Source organism: Cuculus canorus, chromosome 6 (assembly GCF_017976375.1).
Source record: "Cuculus canorus isolate bCucCan1 chromosome 6, bCucCan1.pri, whole genome shotgun sequence".
NCBI classification, from domain to species: Eukaryota; Metazoa; Chordata; class Aves; order Cuculiformes; family Cuculidae; genus Cuculus; species Cuculus canorus.
The window spans coordinates 12,457,720-12,470,674 of NC_071406.1; the positions used below are offsets into that span (position 1 = coordinate 12,457,720).

The window sequence follows — 12,955 nt, forward strand, 5'->3', positions numbered from 1 at the left end:
GGGCCAAGGCTGGCCTTTCTGATGGAGCAGAAATGCTGAAAAAATGTAGAAACGTGCAGAATTGGGAATGTGACTCAAGCCCTTCAATTCCCTTCCTTGAGGGGCCCCCAGGACAACCTAACAGCATGCTGTCCCATACTGGGAGTGAGCACTAGTTCATGATTGTTATCTGGTGTTTTCTTTATCTGGGATTGAATCCCTGAGTTCTTCCTGATAGACTGGTGTGTTTGCCAGCTGCTCCATATTAATAATAAAAAAGTAAATAAACAAGCAGTCATAATTGTACATTTGCAAAAATTAGATTTGGACTAAGTTTCTTTTTTTCCATATTGAAACAATTTATCAACACTTGCTTTGAAGAAATGACTAAAATTTAGGAAAAAGAGTCAAGATGCTCAGTATGCATTAGCAGCAGTTAGTGTCTCCTGTCCAGCATGGGATTTACAGGTTATTAGACCTTGACACGCTAGCCAGTATCCCAAAACCCATTTAACAGATGGAAGCACTGAGGCACTAAAGAGTTTCATGATTGGCTCAAGACCAAGAGGACTCCATTGTTAGTGTCATTGGGTGCTTGGGACCACACCTAGATCTCCAAATGTCATTTTTCTCTTGGGATGGAAGAAGCTAACTTTAAACGATATCATGCCTATGTCATTATGATTATTGTGATTCCTATAGCTCTTTGAAGATACAACTTGAATCTTTCGCTCTCTTCCTTTTCCCTCCAGAGTGGTAAACAGCAGAGTCTTTTCTTCTGTCTCCTTCCTTTCCTTGGTAGCTGAGAGATGAGACTATTCCCACTTTCTTAATACCAAGAGAGAAAAAGCCTTATTCTTTCTTCTTCTAATTGTCTCCTGTCCACATGCTCCAAGACAGGCTGGAGAGGGACCTTAGCAACCCTTTTGCTTCTTGGAATTCATTGAGAGGGAATGGCTCTCTGCAAGCAGATATCACAGTGACTCTCAGGCCACCCACGAGTTAGATCATTGTTTCTCTCATCCGAGGAAGAATTTTGTAGTTGGCCAAGACAGGAAGAATTGATTGAGTGGGCAGGAAATGAGGTAGAAACATGGCTAGAAGATGAAGACTGCTAGAGAAGAAGGCAGGAGTGGGAGGGGAGGTAAATGTGGGGTCAGAGGGGTAAACTTAGTGAAACCATGAAAATGAGACAGCTGGAAGAAGATCCAAATTGGATATGAGTATTGAGGGGAGAGAGAAGGAAACTGACAGTTTGGCCCATTTAATAAAAGGGGTTGTGCTCTGCCAATTGCTTGTGAGTGGAGAGGGGAGATTTGAGAAGGCAATGAAGCTAGAAATTGTGATGGTTTGGATGAGGACATATTTAATCTACAGTTAAAGATTTTAATGGATCAAGTTAAAGAAAGAGAGAATACCAGTGATGAAGTGGAGGTGGTGATGGGAGGACAAGACAGCAGGGTGGTATGTATATGTAGGATGACTTTTGGAGTAAAGCCAACTTGAGTTTTTCGGCCTCATGAATAAAGTTGAGCTCTGAATGCTGACACGTTTATTTGCTCAGCTCTGCCCATGCAGCAAAAGATTTCTCCTTCTCCTGATAAATTTGCTGAATTGTGGAGTGTTTTTGTGTTGTGGAGACTACTTTTACGTCACAGCATGGGGTAAGCGTGAAAGTTATTTTCCAAAGACTGTTGCACTAGCCTGTGGTGTGACCTACAGCAGAGCGCTAAAATTTAAAATGAGGTTGATATTAAAATATGATTCATTGTCAGTCTAATAAAGATAACACTGTAAGTAGACTTTACCCTCTGTGCATCCTTGCGCGTGTCCGCACTTGCTGCATTTGAGAAGACGGGTGGTAGCATGGGTAGTCATTAGCCTTCTGATCTTTGCTTACAGCCTTGTTCGCTTTGTCTCTGATGGGTTCTAATCAGTGGCCCACAAGGAATGGAAACAGTGGCCTTACTCTCAGCAGGCAACTGTCTACTTCATGAAGTATCCTCTGAATACTGAGGGTAATTTTAGCAGAGGATGGTCTGAGATGGTAGGTTTGATTCTGAAAAGAGGATGTCAGAAGACAGCTTGAGACCTTACCTTATGTTACAAAGTGGTTTGCATCTGTTTGGCATTGTTGGGATCCAACACTGAGAGCCCTCCAGGCTAGTGGGTGGTGTGAAAAAGATCTGTGTGGTTGTGTACTTGTAAACTGGAGTACCTGCCAGTCACTAAACACGGTTTGTCCTGTGCCAAAGCTGAAGCAAATCAAAAGGAGAGAAGATCACACAGTTACAGAAGTCATGGCTGTCATCTGGACCGCCTCATGAATGCTGACATACACAACAGTAATTAAACATGCCATAAACTAGTAGGCTGAGTTAAGAGAACTTAGACAATCATGAGGCAGTAAGGGAAGCACTCAATGTGTGGCCAAGTTAACATTGCACAAAAGTAGGCCTGAGTATCTGCAGAACAGGTATTTACTGATTTCCATTAAGTCTGGCAGACCCCCAGTGCTACATATATACTCTATTTCATTGCACATGCCTTTACTCTTGAATCAGCTTTTACAGGGGCTTTATGTCATCTATGGGGTACAGGTTGTATTTTCTGGAATAGGGTCCCTCTGAATCTTCCTTCGTGTCCAGCCTCCCTGTCTTCTTCCCTTAGATCTTTCAGTGATATTTTTTAAACCTTCCTGTGAAGTGCCAGGGCAGGACCGTGGTTCAGTGGGGGCATAGTTAGTCTGTATAAATAAGTATAACCTTATTTTGCACAAAGGATCCTTTGTCCTCTTTAGTTTAGTTTCTTTTGCTTCAGACTAGGAAATCCATGTTGAGAATTATTCTGGAATAGATGTCGTTGAATAGCGCAGTGGTTACTCTTGCTCTGTGCGCTTAGCAATGGCTTTGCAATTTCAAGGCATGGGCATTTAACCTCTCTGCTCTCGTGTGGTGTGTGCTGGATGCATAAAACTGTTACAGCCTGCTGGAGATGCAAACTACAAGCGGGCTTAAGTGAGATGAAGCAGTAAATGCTGTCCTTCAGACAGGGAAATCTCAAGTCACTGTTTACATACTTCTTCCCTCCAAAACACACAGTGCAAGGGTGAGGTGGGGAGCAGCTGGTTTTGAGGAGTTGGAGGCTCAAGTTTTACCACATCTTTAGAAGCTGATCCAAACCCCATCAGGCTCAGTGGAAAGCCGCCAGTGGTTTGAAGAGCCTCTGGATAGGCCCTTTAAACCCAGCTCTGGCAATTTGGCACACTGTCCTTGGTGCAGCTGACTAACCCTCCTCCCAGTCCTGTACTCTCAGGAAGCCGGTGCAGAGCAGCATGCTAGCAGGCTGCGGGGACCACCCTCTGAAATGGCAGAGGACCTCTTTTCACCTTGTCATGTGCAGGCATAATAGCCTGAGCACAGCTGTGCCTGCGGACTTAACATTTCCTGCAAATCTTTGCCTTCTTTACAGCTGCATACTTGAACCACCTTGAGTGTGGAGGGACTTGCAGAGACTTAGAGGCTCTGAATCAGATGTCTGGCGATGGGTGGTGTTGGAAACTATTAAACTTTTGTTCATTGGTCCTCATGTGGCGGAAGTGAGAGCATGGATCTTTAACCCCCTGGAAATGATTAGGAGTGAGAAGCACAAAGGAGGCCTTGATGAGCATTTTGCCCCTAAGCCATGTGGTTCCTTGCTTTCCGGCTCCTGCTGCCGAGATGCAAAGCCAGGGCCTTGGTTTTTAATTTTTCATACTGTTTTTAAACAGATACTTTTGCAAATGTAAACATGCCCCAGCACTGAGGGTTTGCAGCCAAATTAAAGAGTCAGCACTGGAAAAATCAGCCTTCTGAGAAAGGTCAAATACAAGCAAACTCTGGAAATCATTGGGTCCATATGTGCAAACTTCAGCTAATATGGGGTAGTCTCAGGGCAGCACTTACCTCGCAGAACTGAGTTAGCTTCAGAATGAAAGGCTGGAACTGTCCTTACGGATGCCTGTGGCCTGAGCAGGAGATTTGGTTGCATTGAATGAGAAAACACCCATGTCCTGACTCTTGGTTGCATTTCCATTTCACTCTGTCTCCTCCCTTTTAATGGAAAGAAAGAAGGATAAGAAAGAAAATGCGCCATTTGGCATTAATTCTGACAACTCACATTTAGACATTGTTAGTTGGGACCACGCTGGGTTTAATAATCTTCAACTACATGCCTACAAAAGCTTAATTTTGCTATGAGGATGCATGCCTTGCAGCCTTTAATTTAATAACCAGGAAAGGTTTCTTTATAAGTTGTACCACCTGCAGGAGTAATAGACACTGCCTGTTATTTCTTGGGCTTGATTGACATTTCAGCCAACATGGAAAGATTCAAGCCACCTACTGCCTTAATTTTTTTTAATTATTTTTACCTGTAATTTGTCAGAGCTTGCCGTTAAGATGAAGAACTGATGAATGTACCTCTCTGAAGTGAGGAGCTTTTGCTTAGAGCAGCAGATGAAGAAATATTCTTCCTGCTACTGTGCTGTAATAGTGGGTTAGTTAGTAGGAAAGGGTTGGTAGGAGAGGAGGTAAAAATGACAAGAGAAATGATGGCCTAAAAGCAGGAGCCTTAAAAGGTGTCATGATTATACAGCAATCCCCTAATCCCATCCCCATCAGCCAATAAAAATGCCAGGAGATCTGTAGCACATGTCAGCGGGCTAACCTGCCTGAAAGGTGTTATTGTTGCTGGTTATGCTGTTTGGCTCAGAAGTGTCTCTGCAGCTAAAGAGCTACTGGAAAAGAAGACAGAGCCCCATTAGTTAGGAGCATGCCAGAGGTGAAACTGCAGTGCCTCCCTGGTGCTTGTACATCATTAAGGGTCCCAGAGGACTGTAGGAGGTGGAGATGCTCGAAGGTTAGCTGGGCTGAATTATTCCTTAACTCATGCCTTTTCATTGAAGAGCAGAGGAGGTACATGTGTTGTGTGTGGTTACATAGTGTGATAGGAATGTTGAGAAGCCTCCAGCTCCTGGCAACAGGGTTTTTATATTGTGAGGATGGAGGTCTCATTGTCAAGAGGCCTTGGCAGCATTCAGTTAGGCGAGACATGGGAACAGGCTTAATGATGTCCAGCTCCATGGTGAGGGGGCTTGGAGTTGTTATGAAACATGGTGGTGTTCAGGGCAGAGGCAGAAACTCTACAACAAGGTTCTGCTTTGGAAGGGGAGGCAGGAGAAGAGGAGCATAGGGCCTTCTGTGTGTGTTTTCTTAAGGTTTTGATAATGGAAGGTTTTGATTAGGTTTCGCCCATCCTTGGAGGGAGAAGAGACTTGAAATTGCTCAACAAATATCCCTGCGTCAAAGATTTTAAACTGCTGCACATCTGTAATACTACAAGGCATGCCAAGACGCCAAAGGCCTTAATGAGATTCCTCATCAGCACTGTCATGTCACCTGTGTGTCAAGGGAACTAATGCCTGCAACAAAACATTCAAACCTGGCTGCCTTCAATGAGAATTCTCAATTTATCACTGGGGATATAAAATGACAATGGAGCATGTTTTCTTCAGAGCTCTTTTGAACTGGTCTCAACTGCATCATTATTGTTATGACTCATCAGGTCATTGGCCTGTGTATTGGTATCCGGTAGGCATGAGGCCAAAAGATATTACCTTTCATGTTAAGCCTCCTGAATCTTCAACATCCAGTCCTTGAATCAGATGGGGTTACTCATCAAGAGGCCACAGAGGGATTACAGAGGTACTGATTTAGTCTCATTTGTGCCTTGGTCCCTCAGATATTTGGTATTCTCCATCTATTTAACAGCCAGAGTTGTTAACAGTTGGAATAGATTTGCAGGAGAAGTCCTTGATGACTTTATGAAAGATATGTATGAATCTATCCCCATTTATTTTGTGTGGTAAATGTACGAAGTGAAAAGTTGAAATTCCATGATCTGTGATATACACAAGGTCAAAGTTGGTTACTATATTGAGAGTTGGGATTCGGTCAATGCTGTAGCATCATGCCTGAGAGTACCCTAAAAACAGTAATTCAGCTTTTTCTTTAAACAGGCGTATTTTTATTATATCAGAACTATCTCCCCTAGATCTCTCCACTGACGTTGTGTAAACAGGTGCAGCTTCTAGAAGAGCTTTGTCTCCATGAGCATAGCATAGTCAAATATATTGCTTTGCATTTAACCGGTGTGATTTCAGTTTGCACAAATGCCTAGACGAACAAATCCAAGCTAGTCGATAGAGCCAGTCTCAAGCTGGTGCAATTTCTCAGCCGCAAAGATGCTGTGATGACATCCCACCCCCCATCTAAATTAAGTAATCAGTTAAGTAATTTAACTGATAGGGATCCCAAGTGTTAGGTAAAAGGAACCCTAGAAAAGAACCTAAAACCTGAAGAGAAGGTATAACCTCTTATTGGAGTAGCCAGGACTTGCATGCAGATAACTTCTGCTCTAACTCAGTTTTCCCTCAGTTGACCCCACCTTCTTTTTCTGGAGGGCAGCAGTTTCTCTTTGCTTACTGCAGAAGGCAAGGCTATGCTTGTGTTACAGCAGGCAACCCAGTCCCGTCACATCACTTAACCCTGGCACTGGAAATGGTTCTGCAGTCTTAACAGAAGTGAAATAGAGCTGCTCTTCTCTCAAAAACCAATGCTGACACTCTGTCTTGGATGTGAAAGTAACTGCTGAGACAGCTCTGCATTTCTGTATGTTTTTTCGCACATTCTGTGGAAAATCAGAATAAATAGAAACCCTTTAAATAGATTAATAATTAGCTTTCCCCTGACAGATAACTCAGTAGAAATCCATTAGTGGATGTCCGGGTGAACTCATTGCTTCTAGAGCAGCTTTATTGTTTTCTGCTTTCTCATTTTTGTTGCAGATCTGAAGCCGTGGGTGTCGAATTTCACCTATCCAGGTGTGCATGACTTTTCTCAGCTTGCACTGGATGCCAACAGGAACCAGCTCATTGTGGGAGCAAGGTAAAAATAATCTTTTAATTAGTCCAGGGCTGCTGCTCAAGGTCTTTCCCTTCAGGTTCTGACTTCAGAGGGGAATATTTCCAGCTTATGTGGCCAGTCTCTCTCTTAAAAAAGAAAGCTATAATTTATGTAGAGGGATTTATATTCCTAATATAATTGCAAAGAAGAGAAAATTGCTAGAATTAAAAAAAAGAAAGATGCAATCAAAATGACTGGTTAGTGAAGCAGAATGCTGGCATCTCCCTTGGCTATCAGGAACATTAGAAGAGTTATAGTAAATCATTCTGACAGTCCTTCTGTCAGAACAAAGTTGGACTTTATGGTTTATTTACCATAGCCATACTTTCCCTCTGTACCAGATTCACTGACACACCATTGTATGAGTCGTAGTGAGACTTTGGCAGTGTAAATGATGGCTTTCTTTCCTCTTCTTTTAGAATTCATTCCACAACCTGTTTGCTTCGTCTTGCTGATATAGCCAGATCCTCATCTAATGCATTTTGGTCCAACTCTGTTGTTCTGTCCCATTGTATATAATTACCATACATTTTCCTTTATTTTTAAACATTATTTATATTTAGGATGCTGTGAGAGGAGAGTAAAAACAAATAGTATGAACATAGGCAAGCTCTAACAAATTTAGAGCTGCGTTTGTAAACAAGGGAAAGAACTATGATTCAGTGAAATAATATACGTCAGGAGTGGTTGAATCATGAGTCCCAGTAGTGACTGCTTTTTATTGCATAATAAACAGATAAGACAACCCCAAAAGAAAAGACTAAGCATGGACTAACAAATCAGTTTAAGTATAACATTTAGAATCAGATAACATTGTGGTAGCAGTCTGTGTTATTAATGAAAACAGAGGAAGAGACTGCTTTCTTCCTGGTAGAGGACAAGGAGGTGAGGAGCAGAGCTGGAAGAACTCATGATACAAACAAGAGAAAAAAGCAATATATGTAGCAACGGGAGAGTTGTTTGCTTCACAGACACAACTGAAGTGTGATTTAATAGAAATTTTCTGTGTGTATTTGTGCAGTAAATAATAACACTTACCTTCCTGTAGCTGTTCAGATTGCCAGTGGCCCCCTTGCTCTTCATACAGAAACATTTTACTTTTCAAGCCATGGCTTTACCTGTTCTGGAATCTTGAACCAGCAATTATTAATATTTATTACCTGAGAATGGCATTGCTTTGGAGATGGCTGTGAACAGTGCCTTCTGTCAGGCATTGCACAATCACAGGCACGCTGTTCTGAGGAATTTATAGTTTAGATAATTTGGCTGCATGGCAGGTCTCCCCCTGTGCAGACGCTGCTAGCGCTGACACAATTCGCTTCTGCTCAAACCCCACCACCATGTACTGGAGGGAGTCTCTGTCTCCGCAAGAGTTTGTATGAGTGCAGATAGACACAAGGTTACAATATCATTATAAACAGGGGAAATGATAGCAAATTAGACTTCCCGCTGGAAGTGCAATATAGTGCAGTGTATTGCCTCATGAGGAAGCAGTGGCAAGTATTTACAGAATTTGCTTGGAAAAGTCAGTTTTTATGAAGCACTGCCCACCTGACTGGGAGACTGAAAGTTTTGATGGTGCCACACAGACCTGTTGAGCAATTCTTGATAGAGTTCATGGACATATAATTTCCCTGGGTGTTTTCTGGGGGCTGGATACAGGCCTGGCATGAAGAAAGTGGGGGATGCTGAGCCCTTTCCCTTTTCACCATCTCATTTCCACCCTGAGTGAGGTGACAGGGAGAGATGCATCGATATGGGGGTGTGGATGGCATCCGTGGTGTTGTACAGCTCTGGGCACGCTGAGCTCCAGGAGCTGTAATGTAGAAATGGGAACAGGAGAGGAGCCTTTTATGTTCCCTCCTTCCCTGATAAATCCACACCTTGTTCTGGACTATTTTTAGGGGTGATTTTTTTTTAGTCATTAGTTGCTCGTGCACCATCTGCTTGAATTTGCAAATGAAACAATACCTCAAAGAGATAGGAGCTGTCTCTATCCATCTCTACAGGGTGTAATTTATGAAATCTAAATTTAAATGTTAACTGTGTTTAAATGTGCTACTGTAGATCTTATTAGGAGTAACGCCAGCTATTCTGAGGTTGTGGAAGGAGTTTGGGATCAGGGTGGAGTTTATAAGTACTCCTACTTCTCAATTTCCTGGTTAACATCATTCTCTTAGATGATAGCGATATAAATTATTTCAGCCTAGTTCTTTCTGTCTCTATCTAAAAGCAGTATGACTTCACCACAGCACCTCTTTGGCTTAGTTCATCCTACATTTCAAAGCTTCACAGAAAATGCTTCCTAAAAGAGAAGAAGATCCTGGGGGCTCACGAGGGTTTTTGGTTTCGGGAATCGGACACAACATGACTGAAACTGTAAGAGGTGTTGAGGGCATGCCATGCAGACAGGGAGCTGGAATAACACGAGCCTCAAATTTTTAAGCTCTATCCTTATCTGAGAACCCTCCCCGAATGACTAGTGCTGTCTGAGTGCTAACCAGAGGAGTCTGATAACTCCACTGCACCAAACACCTGCCAAGCCAAAATCCCAGAAACAAAAGAATTAGTTTCAAAAGCCCACCATGGTTTCTAAGCAACGTATTTATTTGTCACATCATTTGTAAAACCCAAACACTTGCAAGTGAGGATGCGAATAGTTTAGAGCACTGTAAATCTCACATTGCCTATATTATGAGCCACATTTCATTAAGTATAAAAACACACATTTAAAAAATTCATAACCTTCATTTTGACTCATAATTTGCATATTTTGGCTTTGTTTTAAACGCAGTGTTAGTATTTTAATGCACTGTTTTTCTTCTGTGAATGAGTGATTGTTTTGAAATATTTGCTGCTTTTTTCAGCTCTTGAGCGCATGTGATTACTATTTGAGCTGATTTTAACGGGAGGAAAAACAATTTTCTAGACCTCGTTATTGTTGAGAAAAAACTTGAAAATATGATCTGAACAGCTCAAAAACCCAAAACACATAAATCTCCTCATGCATTAAAAAAATCCTGATGATTTGGGGAAGTTGAATCCTGTTTTTTTCTGTGCTAGCTATCAGCAATGCCATTCTGTCCAATCGTCCTGCTTTTCTGCAAAACACTTTCTTCTTTTCATCAAGAATAAGCCTTGAATTTTTCAGACCTGAGAAACCTTACCAGTCAAAGCCAATAAAGGAGCTGAAATGGAAACTGATTGCAGCCTTGACTATGTAGAAACTTCCCTCCCTCTCTAATAGCATGATCTGGAACACTCATTGTCTTTACTTTCAATCTCTTTCCCATTATTAGATTTCAAATTTAACTCTGCTATACCACATTCCTAGTGTGCAGTTTGCTTTTATTAACTGAGGGTCTATTTGCTCTACCTAAACATCTGAAATCAAAGAGTAATGGTGAGGAAACGGGTGGCAGTTTCTTGCAGATTAGTGTCACATAATGAGTTATAGTTTTGAATTATCGACACAAGTTGTATATATGCTGCCATGGCAGAAGAGCCACAGAGGAGATTATTCTGGTACCAGAACAAAGGCTAGGAGACTGGGACACTGCTCTTTTGTCACTAATATAGCTGGTGAATGGACTGGGAAGAACAGCTTGAATGAGCTGCTTTATAATAAATGGCTTAACAAAGGAGATAAGCTGAATTTCCTAATTTGATGGGCAAGCAAAAGAGACCTGTGTTAGAAAGTGGTAACTTAAAAGATGCAACTATTTGAATTGATGGCATCTGCTTGCTGTAGCTGAAGGCCAGATATAGACACTGTCAGAAACTGTGGAGAGCAGCAGACTGCCTGGGCAGCCAGACAGCCGCAGACCTTTTGCCTACACCAGTATGCCCATGCTGTAATGGGGATGCCAGAGGTGATGGTGGTGGGGCAGGAGGAAGCCTCCATCCCCATTCCTGTAGGATGTTGCACCTCAGCTCTCCAGCATTCTTCCTTTGCTCTTTCCCCTCCCTCCTTCCCTTCCCTGTCCATAGCAGAGACATTCTGGCCTTCTCCCATCCCCATGGCAGTGATTACATCTACATGTCGGAGAAGCAGCTCTCTGCTCTCTCATCAGTGCTATAGCAGGGTGCTCAGTTCCCAAGGAGGGTGGGTTTTGTGGAGGAGGTACATAGTGTGGCTGTGACATCCCACCTCCTTGAGGAGCCTTACTTCTTGAGACTATCTCACTACTGGCTGGGCAGAGACAGAAGCCGGTAAAGAAATGATGATATGAAACACCCAGCTTGGAGTCAAGCCAAAAAGCATGTTTCACAAAAGCTCCCTGGTGAGGAGAACATAAAACGTTTAAAGGAGGATGGCTGAGACACCGTGTGACAATCTGGCACGACAGCAAACTGAAGGGAAACAGCTTGGACAACAGGAGGATGATACCCAAACAAATGGCTGCACAGAGAGTGGCTGGGAAGCCTTAAGGGAAACATTTGACTTTTCCCAGAAGGAAACTGTAAGGGTGCCAGCTCGGGGCAGTAGCCTGCTGGGGCTGCGGATGGTATATAGCATGGCTGTAAGGGTTGGCTATTCGCAGTGAGGGGAGGTGGTACTGTAGAAAACCAGCCAGAAAGTATCATGACCAGAAGTCCTCATAGTTCTGCCTCCCAAGGGGACTGTCAGCTCCATCAGGACATAGGTAAGGATCATCTCTCATGCCTGTCGCATGGGGAACTGCAGCTCAGGAGCCCTTGTCACAAATTACCATTACCAAGAAGAGCCTGGATGTAGAGGGCAGTGAACAAAGGCTGCATGAAGAGGCTCAAAACTGGAAAGTAAAGTGCATCTCATTCTAGACTGCCAGATTTCTCTACAATAAATGTAAAGCCACTAAGCTGCTGGTGATGCAAGTCTGTATGTTTGGGTGGGATTGATTTTCATACTCGATTTAGAGCCGAATTGAATGTGCCTGCTAGTGCCAATAAAGGAGCTATGGTTAGTTTGGGGAGTGGGAAAGGTGCTCTATTTCCAAAGGCTGTTTTAGGGGGAGCAAAGTAGCCTGAGTGCACTCCTTCCTGGCTGTTTTTGCTTCTGGCTGTATAAGCATTAAAACAACTCTGGATCGTGCAGGCTTAGGAGCTGAAGACTGAATGGAGTGAGTGATGTCCCAAATGAGTGGCTTTAAGTTGCAGCTTGCAGAAATATTGCAAATTCTAAATAGACTCTAGGACCCTCAACCAGCACCCTGAGTTTATTGAAAGTCTCTGGTGAATGATAGATTAGCCTGTCAGACACCAGGTTTCATGCAGATTTCTGGCTGAACATAGGCTCTTTCCTGCTTGCTTGGCAGAAAGCTCCAGAACACCACAGTAAAACTCTCAAAACCTGTGCTGCTTGGAAAATATCACTCTTACCCTTGGGCACCTTCAATCCTGTCCAGATCTGGACTGCCACTGAACCCTGAAGAGAATAAGTCTCAGCGGATTACACTGCTTGGGCAAAAAGAATTTTGCAAACCAGGAAATTCAATGGTACAAGTCGCGTCAAAGTTGATCTGCAGATTTAGAGTATGCGTGTTGGGTCTAAACTCTGTCAAGAATACTTTCTGTTGCCAAATGATCAGGGTCCCTCACCATCATTTGTCTTCACAGGGCTTCTGTGAGGCAGGAAAGCGTGAATAATTTTATGGTATAGATGAGAATCTGAGGCCCAGAGGGATTAAAAGCAAGCCAGCCCTGTGAAAAGGCTGTGATGCTGAGACATGAATTTATAGTAGATCTGAAAGGTAGTGCGTTGCTGCCCCTAACACAGGCATTCCTGCAGAGAGACCGCTTTCTGAAGGTACCAGTCAAATCTGCACAACTTTGGAGGTCCCCGCACTTGGCTACTGCAAACATAGCCAAAGCTCTTCTATGGACTCAGAAAACCTGTGGCAGAGGTGGGATTTGGACCTTGTACTGTTCTATTCCCACCTGGTAATTTAATCACTTGTCCTCAGCCTTCCATCTCCAAAGAAGATCTAAGT

The 12,955-nt window shown here is 43.0% G+C and overlaps 1 protein-coding gene across 7 annotated transcripts in view; it reads left to right on the forward strand.

The window, feature by feature from the left end:
• The window catches only part of SEMA5B (semaphorin 5B), a 283,392-nt gene that overhangs the window by 147,543 nt on the left and 122,894 nt on the right, over positions 1–12,955 (forward strand). For all 7 annotated transcript variants that reach the window (XM_054070049.1, XM_054070044.1, XM_054070043.1 and 4 more), the window contains one exon: positions 6,866–6,965. In XM_054070049.1, coding sequence (XP_053926024.1) covers positions 6,866–6,965 — 100 coding nt within the window. The remainder of the gene's footprint in view (positions 1–6,865; positions 6,966–12,955) is intronic.